General features: G+C 39.5%; 1 protein-coding gene across 2 annotated transcripts in view; it reads right to left on the reverse strand.

Annotated features, from left to right (window-relative positions):
• The window catches only part of LOC136872601 (C-Maf-inducing protein), a 558,641-nt gene continuing 542,005 nt past the window's right edge, over positions 1–16,636 (reverse strand). Inside the window, exons 11-13 of one of the 2 annotated variants that reach the window (XM_067146405.2) lie at positions 14,786–14,980; positions 10,107–10,212; positions 1–970 (exon numbers count right to left, since the gene is read on the reverse strand). In XM_067146405.2, the coding sequence (XP_067002506.2) occupies positions 846–970; positions 10,107–10,212; positions 14,786–14,980 (426 nt within the window). In that variant the 3' untranslated portion in view covers positions 1–845. The remainder of the gene's footprint in view (positions 971–10,106; positions 10,213–14,785; positions 14,981–16,636) is intronic. The other variant, XM_067146404.2, reaches the window with a different exon arrangement.

The raw sequence follows: 16,636 nt of genomic DNA on the forward strand, positions 1-16,636 counted from the left end.
GCTTGATATGAGTTTATTCCCTTAAAAATTAACCATCAATTTTAATGAGTTTCTTCTGGTATCTTCAAAAGGTACATCAGGATTGTGGAAATGGAAGAGATGCATATCAACATTAAACAGTTTTATTAGTCCTTTGTATGAACTGTAAGACAACAGTCTTGAATGTAGAGCTCATGTTTTACTTTCTTCTGAGTATAATAAATAAATTAACAAATAAATAACATCGCACTCACTCATTAACAGTACAAATGTATACAAATTATAAATACAAAGAATGAAATGAATTGCAGCAATCACTCAGTGTTTTGATGACTAACTATATAAAAAATAACATTAGGGATATTAGGAAGAAGAACTTTGGATTTTATCTGCTGCACACTATTGCAAGTGCTCAGCAACAGTCTTGAATGGGCCCTGAATTGTAAATTCTGAAGTCTCTCACAATACATAGAACTTGTCAAATATATCACAATACCAATGTATAAAATTCTTTACGGATATTTCTAAGAAATTATATGAAATAATTTAGTATGTGCACAACATGAAACTATGATATAAAAATTAAGACTGAAATGGTGTGCGATTCAACACACCCCTAACTAGGTATTTCATCATCGTCGTACTTCCACTAGTCAATTGTTATTGAGATAAATTGTTCATATTGTTATAAAACTGTAACAACTCAATTCATCACTTCCATGAATTACGTTTTTCAGATCTAGGTAAGTGACTAAACAAAGTTTTATTTACAAAGATATGTGTTGTGTCAACATGACGTGCACTTTGGCATTAAACATCTGGTAACTTGTCTGATGTCCTTTCACTCACACTCATTCTTATATCGTTCACCATGCCTCAGTATATCGCACATCAAACTCTTGTAAGGCGGGTAGTTTCTGCTTCAGTTGTTCAAATGTATGCGCCGACAATTTTGTGCTGTTCAAGTTCAACTTGCGTAAGCTGGTCATTGCTGAAAATATAAATAGAAGATATAAAAATTTAGTAAATGATCTCCTTGTGTATATAGCAACAAAATATCATATGGAACTGAATTTAGTAGAGAGAATATACAATTGTAAGGATACCAAAGTGGATGATGGAGGCTAAAAGTGAAGGATGGAGAACTCTATCAAGAACATTATAATATGAAGGAACCTGGATTGGAACACAGTGAAGAAGCAGCAATGATGGTTGGATAGAGGAAGATTGGAAAGGTGCCATTAACATTCTAACCCAGCTGGATATATGGCATGTGGCCCCAAGAGAGGCCTGGTTCAGATCTTCCAAGTTGATTCCCATAGGCGACCTGTGTGATGATGGGGCTGTACCTAGGATGAAATCTAATGTTGAAGACGGCACGAACACAGAGCCCGAGCCATAGTTAATTGTGAGTGAAGGTTAAAATCCCCCAAGCTGGCCAGAAATATTTGAATGCTGAAAGTGTGTCTTTGAAATAAATCAACTGAAATTGAGGAGGCAGCTTTTGTTTCTTGCACCGAGCTCGATAGCTGCAGTCGCTTAAGTGCGGCCAGTATCCAGTATAGTAGGTTCGAACCCCACTGTCGGCAGCCCTGGTTTCCCATTTTCACACCAGGCAAATGATGGGGCTGTACCTTAATTATGGCCACAGCCGCTTCCTTCCCAGTCCTAGACCTTTCCTGTCCCTTCGTCGCCATAAGACATTTCTGTATTGGTGCGACGTAAAGCCAATAGCAAAAAAAAAGTTTGTTTCTTGCAAATGCTTATGAAATTATTGATATTTCAAAGAAGTTGCAGCTAGAGCTAGTAAGGAAGAAAAGGCAGCAGGAAGAGGGGAGCTGCAGCTGCAAGGGAAGAGAGGTCAAGGAATGCCAAAATAAATGAACCTGGTAGATTGCAGAAAGTACAAAAAATGAATGGACTTAGCAGATGTTAGAAAGTGTAAAATGGACTGGATCACAGTAATGAATGAAGAGTGATGGAACAACCGAAAAGATTGGGGCTAATATGGTTCTTGGAATGAATTGGATGGGGGGAAATTATGATCGGCTTATTTATTATTAGTTCCTTTACTATCTTCAGTTTTATAACAGGTTGGCATTTCATTGTGGAGCGAGTTATGCCCATTAAATAACAATTTGAAACAAAGATTGAATGCATTATTGTAGTGTGGCCAACCTGACGGACATCATTGTTAAGGCATCAAGCCTGTATGGTCTGACACCGTGGTTAGCTGGTTTGAATCCCGTTGGTAGAAAAACAAAAGAATCAGTGTTGGCCAGCAACTTAGAGAGGTGATAGTATACAATTTCTAATCACTAGATTGCATGCCAAAAGCCTGGATTCTATACCAAACCTCTCCACAGTCTTTATGTGGAGTGAGTGCATATGATACTGCAGATCAATCAATCAATGATCTGCATTTAGGACTGTCGCCCAGGTGGCAGGTTCCCAGTCAATTGTTAATCGACTTTTCTTAAATGTTTTCAAAGAACTTGGAAATTTCCCTTCATAAATTATTTCAATCCCTCAGTCCTTGTCTTATAAATGAATATTTCCCTAATTTGTCCTCTTGAATTCTAACTTTATCATCATATGATATTTCCTGCCTTTGAAAGCTTCACTCAAGCTTTTTCATCCACTAATGTCATTCCACACCATTTCTCCACTGAGAGCTCAGAACATCCTAATTAATTGGGCAGCTCATCTCTTTACTCACAGGTCTTCCCAGTCCAAACTTGGCAACATTTTCATAACACTCCTCTTTTGTCGGAAATCACCCAGAACAAATTGTGCTGCTTTCCTTTGGATCTTTATACCATTTCTGGTATCAAGTAATCCTGGTGTGGGTCCCATAAACTGGAACCATACTCTAATTGGGGTCTTACCAGAGACTTACAAGCCCTCCCTATTACATCCTTACTACAGCCCTTAAATATCCTCATAACCATGTGGAGGTATCTGTATCCTTTCTATACAACCTTGTTAATCTGATAACCCAATGAAGATAATTCCTTATATAAACACCTCATTACTTACAGTGATTGCCATGAGGTATTATCACTCCATCAACGTCCGACTCGTTGGCTGAACGGTCAGCGTACTGGCCTTCGGTTCAGAAGGTCCCGGGTTCGATTCCCGGCCGGGTCGGGGATTTTAACCTTAATTGGTTAATTCCAATGGCACGGGGGCTGGGTGTATGTGTTGTCTTCATCATCATTTCATCCTCATCATGACGCGCAGGTCGCCTACGGGTGTCAAATAGAAAGACCTGCACCTGGCGAGCCGAACCCGTTCTGGGATATCCCGGCACTAAAAGCCATACGACATTTCATTTTACTCCATCAACGTAGTAATAAATAGAAGAAGATTGGAAAGGTGCCATTAACATCCTAACCTGACTTTTCACCATGTTTACCATCACACCACTATCTGCCATCCATCTTCCAACGCTATCAAGGTTTTTATTTAGTCGCTCACAATCCTGTAACTTATTTACCACTCTATAAACTATAACATCATCTGAAAATAGCCCTATCTGTGATGCCAGTTCTTTACTGATATCATTTATATGCATAAGAAAACATAAAGGTCCTAATAATACCACCCTGTGGGACCCCCCTCTTAATCATTCCACAGGATCAGATAGTGCTTCACCTACTCTAATTCTCTAAGTTCTATTTTTTAGAAATTTAGCCACCCATTCAACCACTCTATTATCTAGTCCAATAGCCCTCAATTTTGTCAGTCTCCTATGATCTACCCTACCAAAAGCCTTAAATAGGTCAACAGTAATACAGTCAATTTAACCTCAAGAATCTAAAATATCTGCTCTATCCTGCTGGAATCCTACAAGTTGAGACTCACTGGAATAACCTTTACTAAACCCAAACTGCCTTCTATCAAATCAGTTAGTAATTTTGCAAGCATGTTTAATATAATCAGAAAAAATGTTTTTCCAGAGCGTACAAACACCACAAGTGATGCTGACTAGCCTGTAATTATCAGCTTTAAGTTTATCGCCCTATCCCTTGTCCACTGGGGCAACTATTGCAACTCTCCGTTCATCGCTCCTTCATGCAGACAGTAATCAAATATTTCAGATATGGCACTATATCCAAAGCCATTACCTTTAGTATATCCCCAGAAATCTCATCAATCCCAGCTGCTTTTCTAGCTTTCAACTTTTGTATCTTTTAGTAAATGCCTTTATTGTCATAGGGGGGCTGCCTGGCCAAGGCAGTAAAGGTGTGCTCGGTTCGCCCGGAAGGGCGTGGGTTCGAATCCCCGTCAGGAAGTCGTAAAATTTGAGAAGCGTGATTTCCACTTCCGGAGGTGCACATGGCCCTGAGGTTCACTCAACCTGTACCAAAAATTAGTACCAGGTTAATTCCTGGGGGCAAAGGCGGCCAAGCATAGAGCTAACCACTCTACCCCATCACGTGCCGAGATTAACAATGGTGGAAGCCTTTACCTTCCACTCCTCCAAGGGCCTTCATGGCCTGTACGGAGGTGACTTTGCTTTTTGCTTTATTGTTATAGGTAAATTTCAATAATTCCCCAGTATTTTCACCTCCTCTACCTCAACATTATCCTTACATCCAACTACCTTAACAAACTTCTGACTAAATACTTTCTTTAAGTCGTTACATATACATACTGTATATTCCCCTTGTTCATTAATGATCCTTGGAATGTCATTTTTGGAACTTGTTTATGCCTTGAAGAACCTATACATATCCTTCCATTGTTCCTTAAAATTTATATGGCTGCCAATTATGTTTGCCATCTTGTTATCCATTGCAATGCATGCATATTCTGCTGCAGAGTAGATAGATCATGTCACGCCAAACAGGTGGATATTGCTTTAAATGAAACTTGCCGGCTTATAACTGGTTGCCTAAGATCTACACCTTGTGATAAGGTATATTGCTTGGCTGGCATTGCTCCCCCAGATATTAGATGTGAAGTAGCTGAAAAACATGAAAAATCTAAAGTAGACATTTCCCAAACACATCCATTACCTGCTCAACAACGATTGAAATCGAGGAGAAGTTTTCTTCATTCTACTGAGTGCCTTTCAGAGTCACCTCAATCATCAAGACTAACTTCCTGGAGATCCAGAAACCTTCATCTCAATGGATGGATGGATCCATCTGAAACTCTTCCAGCCGCTTATGAAGAGTCATGGTCTACATGGAAGAGTCTGAACAGGCTATGGTCTTGGGTCAGTCGATCTAAGAACAATATAAAGAAGACTATCTGAAGAGTCAACCCTGTGTGTCTGCGGAGAAGAACAAACCATGGCACACCTCCTTAATTGCAACTCCTGCCCTCTCGTTTGCACCATGGAAGATTTAGTGAAGGCCACACCAAATGGTCGAGATCTTGCCAAATTCTGGTCCGTTATGATATAATTGTTACTTTGAATGTACCTCTAGTATGTTTTTTACCAGTTAGGCCTATTTAATTATATCTCATTCTTAACTAACAATTTATATGGTGTATTGCTTCTGATACAAATAAATAAATAAATCCGTTGCAATCTCTCCTAACTATTTCTTTCAAACCTGGACCTCCACCTTAATATCTTTATTTCCCTGTTGTAATATAATGGGTCCATACCATTAGTTACCACCTTTAAAAGGGGTGTACCTGTTTTCTCCCTCCTCAACCTCAATAATTGCTTTAAACCCATTCCACAGGCTATTTATTTTTATTTTCCATTTTCCACTGATCATAATTACTTCTTTTAAATCTCCCCATGCCTCTCAATGGGATTTTTGTTCCTGAACATCAACAGTTGGTAGGACTGGCCCCCACTTCTGTTATGCTTAGGTGGGACTGTCAGAGCAACAGGTGCACCCCTCCACTGAGCAACGTATAATTATAAAATTTCTTGCTCGTGAAGGAGTTACAGTGGCGGAAATTTGCCAGAGATTGACTGCACAGTTCAGTGATCAAACGTTGTCAAGGATGCGTGTGTTTGCCTGGCATAAAAGGTTCAAGGAAGGATGAGAACGTGTGGAAAATCAGCAACATGATCGCCATCCTCGGACCAGCATTACAGACGATAACATTTGTGCAGTTAAAGACATTATTGACGATGATCGACGTGAATGAGTGACACACAATCGGTGCTGCTTACCACTGCGAGCTGTCTACCAAGGCAAGGGTTGCACATCGCCGCAAAAGACAAGACCAATCGATTCTACAGGTCATACTCCTCCACAACAATGCACAGCTCCATACTGAACCTCTAACCGTCTCCAAGCTACAGGAATTGCACTTGATCACCCTCCTTACAGCCTGGACTTATCACCCTGCGATTTCCATTTGTTCGGACCACTTAAAAGAAGCTCTAGGAGGGCAACAATTTGAAGATGACAAGAGTGTGGAAGACTTCATGCGCAACTGGCTGGTGACACGACCCTGTTCTTTTTATGACGAGGGCATCAAAAAGCTGCCCATATGCTGGAACAATTGCATTTCCAAAGCAGGAACCTATGTGGAAAAGTAAATTGTAATTGCCTTGTGTTTTTCAATAAATGAATTTAAATAAAAAATAAAATCCTGCTTATATTTGATCCCCCTTGTAGCCACATGGTATTGCCTAATAGTCTTACTTTTACAATATTCTTTTCTATCACATTTTTTTAAACTACTATAAAAACAGCTTCATGAACACTTATACCAGCTGTCACTTCACATTCTCTATAGAGCTCATCTCATTTTTACAGCACCCCATCTAGAATATTTTTCTCTCTAGTTCAGGGGTGCTCAACTTCATTTGTGGGTGGGCCAAATGGCAGATTCCTAAACGAACCGGGAGCCATATTATTCCCTACCCCCCGTCCTTCCCTAACACACACACACACACATCCAAACAACCAGGTGACCCCTTCTTCAGTCACCAACCAACCTCTCACGGGGCTATTCGACAATACAAACAATAACCTGACACACAATACAAAACAAACTGAGAAAACTAAACAATACTCTCTAACTTTGGATAAAATTAAATGAGAGGTCTGGGTCTTCACTTAAAGTGACAGTGTTGAAATGTCTGGAAATAAATTAGACACAGCCACCCTCAGAATGGAATGTAAGTGTTCATCATTGATCCAGGAACACAATTTTGATTTTATGAACATTTTTGAAAATGTTTGCTCACGAATATACGGTAAGTGCTCGCAAACACAAACAAGTATTTACTCGCAAATTTTAAGAAAGCCAGAAATTTTTTATTACTAAGTGCCCTGTGAAAGTTAATAAAAATTTACCTTCGGGAACTTGTCCCTTAATTGGGAATAACAATGAAGTTCAATTAAATTGACCTGTAGTTGCACAGGTGCCATCCCCGTGGTGAAGGGGTAGCACGCCTGCCTCTTACCCGGAGGCCCCGGGTTCGACTCCCGGCCGGGTCAGGGATTTTTACCTGGATCTGAGGGCTGGTTCGAGGTCCACTCAGTCTACGTGATTAGAGCTGAGGAGCTATCTGATGGTGAGAAAGCGGCCCCGGTCGAGAAAGCCAAGAATAACAGCCTAGGGGATTTGTCGTGCTGACCACACGACACTTCATAAACTGCAGGCCTTCGGGCTGAGCAGCGGTCGCTTGGTAGGCCAAGGCCCTTCAGGGCTGTAGTGCCATGGGGTTAGGTTAGTTAGTTGTAGTTGCACAGGTGCATCACAGGCGTCAACTGCAAATGGATTTTCGAACAAATGAATTTTCTCCGCACGCACAGAAAGATCTTTAAAACTGTTTCCAAAAATCATTTTTCAATAAGTCAATCAACTTAATAAACCAAACATATGGCGCTGAAATGCTAGAGTTCGCTTCTTGAAACTCAGTACAGAACATGCCCTTCTCTAATTGCTGTTGATTCTGACCGAGCTCGATAGCTGCAGTCGCTTAAGTGCGGCCAGTATCCAGTATTCGGGAGATAGTAGGTTCGAACCCCACTGTCGGCAGCCCTGAAGATGGTTTTCCGTGGTTTCCCATTTTCACACCAGGCAAATGCTGGGGCTGTACCTTAATTAAGGCCACAGCCGCTTCCTTCCCACTCCCAGCCTTTCCCTGTCCCATCGTCGCCATAAGATCTATCTGTGTCGGCGCGACGTAAAGCAACTAACGGAATTGCTGTTGAAATAATTTCAATTTATTTTAGAACGCTAACACATAACTATATACCGGTACAGCATTTAAAAGTCTGCCTTTCCCTTGTAATCTCTTATTCAAAATATTTAAATGTTGCACTAAACCCCACATCCTGTTTTCATACCCAAATTCTGCCACTTCTTTCTGTTTCATATTCATAAATGTGCTTATTTCTTCACAAAGATGAAAAAAGCATTTCTAAATATTACCATGACTAAGCCAACATACAGAGGAAGGGAGGTACACCTATTCAATACCATTTGATTAAATACCAATTATCTTTATTAAATATAAGAGCTTAGTTTCAACCCTGTACACTGGGTCATCCTCAGCCTTAATTACCAGTTAGGAAAACATATAAAATCTTATATAACACAATCACTGAAATATATATAAAACTTATTGAACAATAGTGTTCATTAGCACTTACGTGCTATGGTTAAAATATAGTTATTTATACTTATGTTCTTGGTTGTATGAGTAACTTGTCTTCTTTGAAAATGTAATCTTAAGATGAAATGTCGTATGGCTTTTAGTGCCGGGATATCCCAGGACGGGTTCGGCTCGCCAGGTGCAGGTCTTTCTATTTGATGCCTGTAGGCGACCTGCGTGTCGTGATGAGGATGAAATGATGATGAAGACAACACATACACCCAGCCCCGTGCCATTGGAATTAACCAATTAAGGTTAAAATCCTCGACCCGGCTGGGAATCGAACCCGGGACCCTCTGAACCAAAGGCCAGTACGCTGACCGTTCAGCCAACGAGTCGGACAATCTTAAGATAAAACTATATGAATACACACTCACAATTAAAAGAGATACCGGTAAATAAGTTAACATAACACATTAAAATCTCCTTCCAGTAATGAATTGCAACATCTGTTGATATGGTAATATTTTCATTGTGGTGTTGATGTATGCTGTATAACCTCTAAGTAGTGGGTATGTGTCTATAATTATGTTAAGTAGCTAGGTATAACACTATCAATGTAGTTACAATGTTCAACTAGGGGACATTCACAATTTGCATGTTGAGTAGGAGGACTTCCCATCAAGTTGGAGTGATCAAACAATTTGGTACAGAGTGAATGTCTGGAACGAGAAAGAAAAAAAGACCTCCCTTCCTTTGTTTGTCACTGTTCATAGTCAATACGGAACAAAATGAAATTTATTACATATAAGCCAGCATACCTTGCTATGATAAATTACGTCGCCATAATTACAATCAATTTCAGCCAGAACTGACTACAACTGCCAATCACTGAATCCCGTGATTGAATATAATTAATTGTAGATGTCACTGTGTTCAGGTGCACTTGGGCTATTCTTCCACCCCCTTTCATGTCCAAAGCACCATAGTCTGGATGTGCTGAATATGTCTAGTGGAGATGCCTTGATTCCAGCTTTCTCTCTCACCTCCTCATTTCTTAACTTGTCCATCCTAGTATTCTAGATGCTGGACCTCAAGATGTTATCTCTACTACCTACAAAGTTGACAAGCACTGAGTAAGTGGCTGCACAGTTTGGGTCACGTAACTATCAGCTTGCATTCAAGAGATAGTGAGTTTGAACCCCAGTCAACAGCCCTGAAGATGGTTTTCCACAGTTTCCCATTTTCACACCCAGCAAATGCTGAGGCTGGATCTTAATTAAGGTCATGGTCGCTTCCTTCCTACTCCTAGACTTTTCTGAACCCATTATTGCCATAAGACCTATCTGTGTTGGTGCAACATAAAGCAAATTATAAAAAGAAAATCTTGACAGGTCTACAGGATGCTTGTTTCAATACCGCAGGTCAAGATCCATATGAAGTAGCTGTTGAGCTTTGCTAATTTTGCTTTGTTTGGAATCTTTGATAATATGTGGTTCATAATTTGTAAGAGTTCCTTTTTCATAACTTTGTCTTTGAAAACCTAGTCATGTATACCAAGAAAAAACAGAGTTTGAATATGTAATATTTCACTCACCAGATAATGCAGCAATGCCTTTATCTGAAACCTGAGTCTCACAGAGATTGAGCACTTGTAGTTTGTGTAGGTGCTCTGCTATCATCACCAGTCCAGAGTCTCCAAACTGAAAAACAAACAATATTTATCCATAAAACTTTGGAAATCATATTTTAAAAGAGGAATAATGTAGCCACTAATAGTACGTCAGAAACTTCACTAACTATTGGCATTCACATTATTCATTCTGTGATAGATTTTTGAGTTGCTCATGAAATAAAACAATGGAAAGAATACTTTTCTGAACTAATGAAAAGTGGAATCAGCTGTCTTGGGGGTATTCCCAATGAAAGCAACCTAGATGTGCGACAAACCAACACTCCAAAAATTGACACTACAGGTCCAGGATTGTATGGGAAGCTGTGGAAATACGTAAAAATCCTAACAATTTCAACAGGGACATTGGCTGTCAATTAAGTAATACCTGGTTGCCAGCCATTAAGGATTTACACAGGTAGTTCCCTTCTCTGTCTCTTCACTATTGGTATTTCGGTGTTTACCAAATTCGTACGTTCCTCATCACCAGCTGTTTCATTCCAGACTTGTGTCAATGTCATAGCTTCTTATATGCGTACACCTGTTATGTTATGTGATCCTTGCAGACTGATTCTGATGGTTCCGTCTGCTTCCAATTTGAACGCTAGCGCTGTATCGCGTCCAGGGAGCCATCTGGTGATATAGATGTTGATTCCCATCGGGAATCTGAAATATATTTCCCAAATGAGTAAATTTATCATATCAATATAAATTGTCCGTTATTGGACATTATAAATTTTCCAGCTAACTCATTCCTGGTTGCCAGCATTTCGCCCTTGTGTACTAGGTCAGGCTTATCAGTTGGTACCTAGCACACCTACCAAGACGCTGACTAGTGCATACTGTGGAGGCCACTGTGTAGGCTGTTTGGAGCCACCGGCAGTGCCAATGCACTATGAGAGACTTTGTCTCTTTACCAAAAATTGATGCCTGCTTGGCTATCAGATGATATAGATGTTGATTCCCATAGGGAATCTGAAATATTTTTCTCAAATGAGTAAATTTATAATACCAATATGGACATTATAAATTTTCCAGCTAACTCATTCCTGGTTGTCAGCGTTTCAATCTTGTGTGCTAGGTCGGGCTCATCAGTTGGTACCTATCACACCTACCAAGACGCTGGCTAGTGTATACCGTGGAGGCCACTGCAGAGGCTATTTGGAGCCACCGGCAGTGCCATTCCACTATGAGAGACTTTGTCTCTTTACCAAAGACCTAGGAATGGGAGGGAAGTGGCCATGGCCTTAATTAAGGTACAGCCTGGTGTGAAAATGGGAAACCATGGAAAACCACCTTCAAGGCTGCCGACAGTGGGATTCGAACACACTATCTCCTGGATGCAAGCTCTCAGCTGCGCGCCTCTAACCGCATGGCCAACTCGCCCAGTTACATCAAATGTAGAATGAACAATCACTACCCCCATTAAGGACTACAGTGACACAGATCTTCATTTTATTTTGTGAAGTTTCAAAAGAGGGTAGAAAAGATTCTAAGCTAAACTCAACTACACTCCTTGTCCAATGGGCAGGGCCTATTAGACTGTGGAAAATGTTATGTTTCTTATCACATTGGCTGTAATGAAAACCCACAGTCTGTTTCTAGTTTCAACCGGGTCAAGAATTGAATGAATGAAGCCCCATCTAGTAGCGAGGATTGGAACTGTGCCGGCTGCAGAAGCCGGTCACACTCCTCTGGGTAATGATTAATGACCGACAGACAAAATGAAATGAATATAGGAGTGTGTTGCTGGAATGAAAGATGACAGGGAAAACCAAAGTACCTGGAGTAAAACCTGTCCTGCCTCTGCTTTGTTCAGCACAAATCTCAAATGGAGTGACCAGGATTTAAACCATAGAACCCAACGGTGAGAGGCCACATGAGCCAAAGAGGCACTTCATTGGCTACAATATTAATTATAATTAATCTGTAAATAGCAATCTAGTATTTATCTTTGGGCATGAAATACTTAATTCCCAGCTCCAAAATTGCTTTTGATTTTCCCTTTCTCTGTATAATCTAACACTTGAACTTTCTCACTTGCCTACACCATTTCAAATAGCATTTCTCGTTAAACTGCTTATAGAGGTTTGCTTTTGCTCATGGACATAACAGTAGAAGAGAAAAGAATGAAAAATTACTGCTACTTCAGACCAGCAAGTAATGAGACAGCTAAACAAGTATGTTCGTTTGTTGGTGAGCAATGCTTACAAGTGATGCAGTATACCTGGAACCATCTCATACAAGTAGATCACCCAAATAAAGTTTCATATTCTAACTTGCTAAAGACACTGATTTTTGCTTGAAATATATCTTGTTTCATAAGAAAGGTGGTGGCAACACAGGCAATATTGAAAGCGCACTACCAACTTTCGGATATAACCTAAGTGTTATTCCAAATCGTCAAGCATCTTACACAGCATTGTTTCATCAATTGACTCAACAGTTTTGTTATTTGCCTGCAAGTCTGCTATGGTGTAAGGCTTTGCTTTGTACACAACTGCATTTGAATAATACCACTAGAAGTCATGGTGACTGAAGCGGACAACAATTCCTTGGGAATTACCCTGTCACCGAAAAATAACAGAATCTCTCAAACGCTTGCATGCAATACGTTGAACATGTGTCAACTGGTTCATCAACACATGAAAAATTCTTAATTAAGATTGCGTGTTCAATATATCATGGAAGAAAACTGGGCTGATTATTATTCTTGTTCTGGAATGTCGCAGGATCTTCAGAGGGTGCAAAAGTCTCTCCTGCAATGTTTGAAAACTTTCACTTGTCCAATACCTACCATTCTGAGTATTCACGTAACTGCTAAAATGAAGCCAGGCATCATCAGTGAACAAAGTCAAGTCAAGAACATTAATAAACCCTTCACAAAACTGGACTTGTTTGTCCAGATTTGGTCCTTGCAATTCTTGCCTTGTCATAACATGGTATGGACTAGGGATAGGACATATTATTGCTTTCCATTTATCATGTTACTGTGTTTCCATTAACCTGTAGTATTAGGTTGGAAATTAGGATATAAAAGTAGCATAATACAAGTTGAAGGTCAGCTTTAGGGAGACACAGTCGTTATACCTGCTGCATCTTGCACCCCTAAACCACACCTTGTGTAAATATCAGTACTATATCTCCATCCTGCTGTCTTCTCCCCCACTGTCCCTTTTGCCACCTCATCACTCACATTCTTAACTATTCAAATTTATTTTATAATGACCCCTTTATATTCCCAGAACTAATATTTCAAAACCTTTATTTATAAAATGTGCAGTGACAGCTAGGTAGCTCCCTGTATTCCTACATGTCCAGGGACGAAATGAAATGGCATATGGCTTTTAGTGCCGGGAGTGTTCGTGGACAGGTTCGGCTCGCCACATGCAGGGTTTTTTTAATGCCCGTAGGCGACCTGCACTTTGTGATGAGGATAAAATCATGATAAAGATGACACATACACCCAGCCCCTGTGCCAGTGAAATTAACCAATCATGGTTAAAAGGGGCCATTTGACTTCACAAACATTTTACTATTTCCATATAAGATATTAATAAAATTTGTCAAGAAATTGGAAGGCATTGGTTTTATCTTCAAATCTTTGCAAACTAACAGCTACCAAAGATTCTCGAACATGTTAAAATGTCTTGTTTTAGATGTGTTTGTATTTTTTCAGTGTTTATGATCCGTATATACCTCTTTATATGTCATACACTTGTCAATACAGATCAACATGCAATTAATATCATATGATGCTATCAGAACTACATGCACTAGTAGAATTTTGAGATTTTTATATTATTATTATTCGGTGCTTTCTTTCAATCCTTCCATTCAAATTAGAAACCGTTTCCCTGTACTGAGTTTTTGTCCACTTAAATTGTATCAAGTTTGCTCATTGTTCACAACACAGCATGAAACACGAAATGTAAAGTGGAACGACCACGCTGAACTATTTTAAGAAGCTAATACAACACACTTCAAATAACTAAAGAATATCTGTAGCTGGCCAAGAAGTACAAGTAGGAATGTGGCAGGAGTGGCACTTAAGCGAGCTTCTGAGCTTCCTCCTGGAGCCTGATATCTGTTAGCTAATGAGAAAGACCCACCTCTCTTCCCTTGGTTTCAATGAGAGTTACTTTTGTAATAGGATCTCCAGTGGAACGTAATATTTCTGGAAAAGCTTACTGTAATGGAAAAGGATACATCATCATGTTACGATATTTAACTCGCATATCTAGTACAGATGAATACAATCTCAGCAGCCCATTGGCATGTTGAATAGGGGTAACCAGGTTCTTGCGATAATGTGTGCACTGACTTCTCTGCTGAGGGATTTCAAACATCCTCAACTTTTCTTCCAGTAATGGAGGAACACTGTCTTGCATGTTGGTCTCAGACGTTGCCTGTTCTGTCAGTTTTAAGAAAGTAGTGAACCCAGAAATTTACCTAAAATTTCCATATGACCCTTAGCAAGTTACTGTATGCTGTAATTGACAATACTGTCAGATTGTGATGAGTAAAGTTAAGAAGTCCAATAGTACTTAAAATCTAAGTAAAATGCTAGAAAATATTAATCTGAGAATCTCTCAATCACAAACCTGTGTTGCCCATAGATTCAGATAGCGGAGAGCTGGTAGTTTGATGAGTTGCTCTGCACAGGCACTCGTTACATGGGTGAACGCCAAACTGAGACACTCCAGGTTGCCAAACGAACCACAGCTAAGCAGGCGAGCAATGTCTGCATCAGTGGAGCGACTGGGCAAAGCTAACTTCCGTGGGCCACCCTTTTGTTGCTATGGGAAAAAAAAACAACCACATATTCAGTATACATGATGATGAGCTCCAGTCTATAAATAGGTCTTATTAAGTACTCTAGATTGGTAAGTTTTCTATGTAAAATTAATTACTTTTCCGATAATCAATATGGGTTTCTTCCAAATAGAGGAATTGATAATGCCATATTTGATACAGTAATAGATGTTCAAAAGACCTTAGATAAAAATAAATTAGCAGTAGGGCTACTCATAGATCTTAAAAGAGCATTTGACCTGGTTGACCACAAAATACTTCTGAACAAGTTAAAAATAGCAGAGAAGTTAACAGGAAAGAGACCACGAGGAAGACCCCGAAAGAGATGAACAAATTCAATGGGGGAGTGCATAGAGAGAAGGGGAAGAAAACCAGAAGATGTACTGTGGTTTATCAAACTGAACACAATATGTGATGATTAATGATACTAAAAATTCTAAGCAACAAACAAACATGGGAGTACCGCAGGGCTCGATACTAGGTCCTATCCTATTTTTATTTATATTAATGACATACAATCTTTAACACTAAAGGGAAAATGTAAATTATTTGCCAATGATATCTTAATAATGACCAGATCAGTGACAGGATAATTAAAGTTTGACTTGGACTTGAGAGTGGAATCAAGGATTTTATACAGGTTTATGTACCTCAATCGGGGAATGCAGATGAATGTTTAGAAGAGTTTCTAGAAGAACTGGAAAGTTGTATGGAAGACAAAGAGGTTATAATAATGGGAGACATGAATGCAAATGTTGGAACAGACAGACAGGTAAAAGAAGAGATAATTGGCCTCTATAGTTATGGAAACCAAGGTGAAGAAGGAGATTTGGTAATAGATTTTTGTAGAAGGAATGGATTAATTGTTGGCAATACATGGTTTAGAAAAAAGAATTCACAAAAAATAACTAGATATGGTTGGGGAGATAGAAAGACAAAGATAATGATTGATCTTATTCTGGTGGAGAAGGAGAAACGTAGACAACTGGAAGATGTGACAGCAATGCCAAGAGCAGATTTCGAAGACCATAAAGTGGTGGTAGCCAAACTGAGACTTGGTAAAATAATGTTAATAGAAAAAAGGGAAAGAAAAATAAAGGGATGGAAGTTAAAGAGAAAAGGGAAAAGTTTCAAGAGGAACTGAAGAAAGAAATTCCCAAAGATGGCTTGAACAGTGTGGAAGAGGAATGGACATGTTTCAGAAAAGGATTTGTAAAGTGTGCAGTAAACACCTGTGGAAGACTATCAGGGAGGAAAAAGGAAAAGGTGACACCTTGGTGGAACAGCAGGGTAAAGGAAGCAGTTAATGAGAAATAAATGGCTTGGAGGAAGTGGATAGGCAGCAATAGTACAGCGAATTGGCAGAAGTATAAAGAAGCCAAAAAGGTATGTAAGAAAATAGTACAAGAAGAGAAACGGAAGAGCTGGGAAAGTTTCACAGAAACTTTACAGGAGGATATAAAGGAAAGTAAAAAGGTTTTCTATGGTTTGGTGAAGAATAGTTTATGACATAGGGAAGATACAAAATTGTAAAAACTGAAACAGGGCAGATATTGACGCAAGGAGATGACATACTAAAAAGATGGGAAGAATAGTTCTCAGAATTGCTAAATATTAAAAAAAGTGAACTGGTAGATGAG

Source organism: Anabrus simplex, chromosome 4 (genome assembly GCF_040414725.1).
Source record: "Anabrus simplex isolate iqAnaSimp1 chromosome 4, ASM4041472v1, whole genome shotgun sequence".
NCBI classification, from domain to species: Eukaryota; Metazoa; Arthropoda; class Insecta; order Orthoptera; family Tettigoniidae; genus Anabrus; species Anabrus simplex.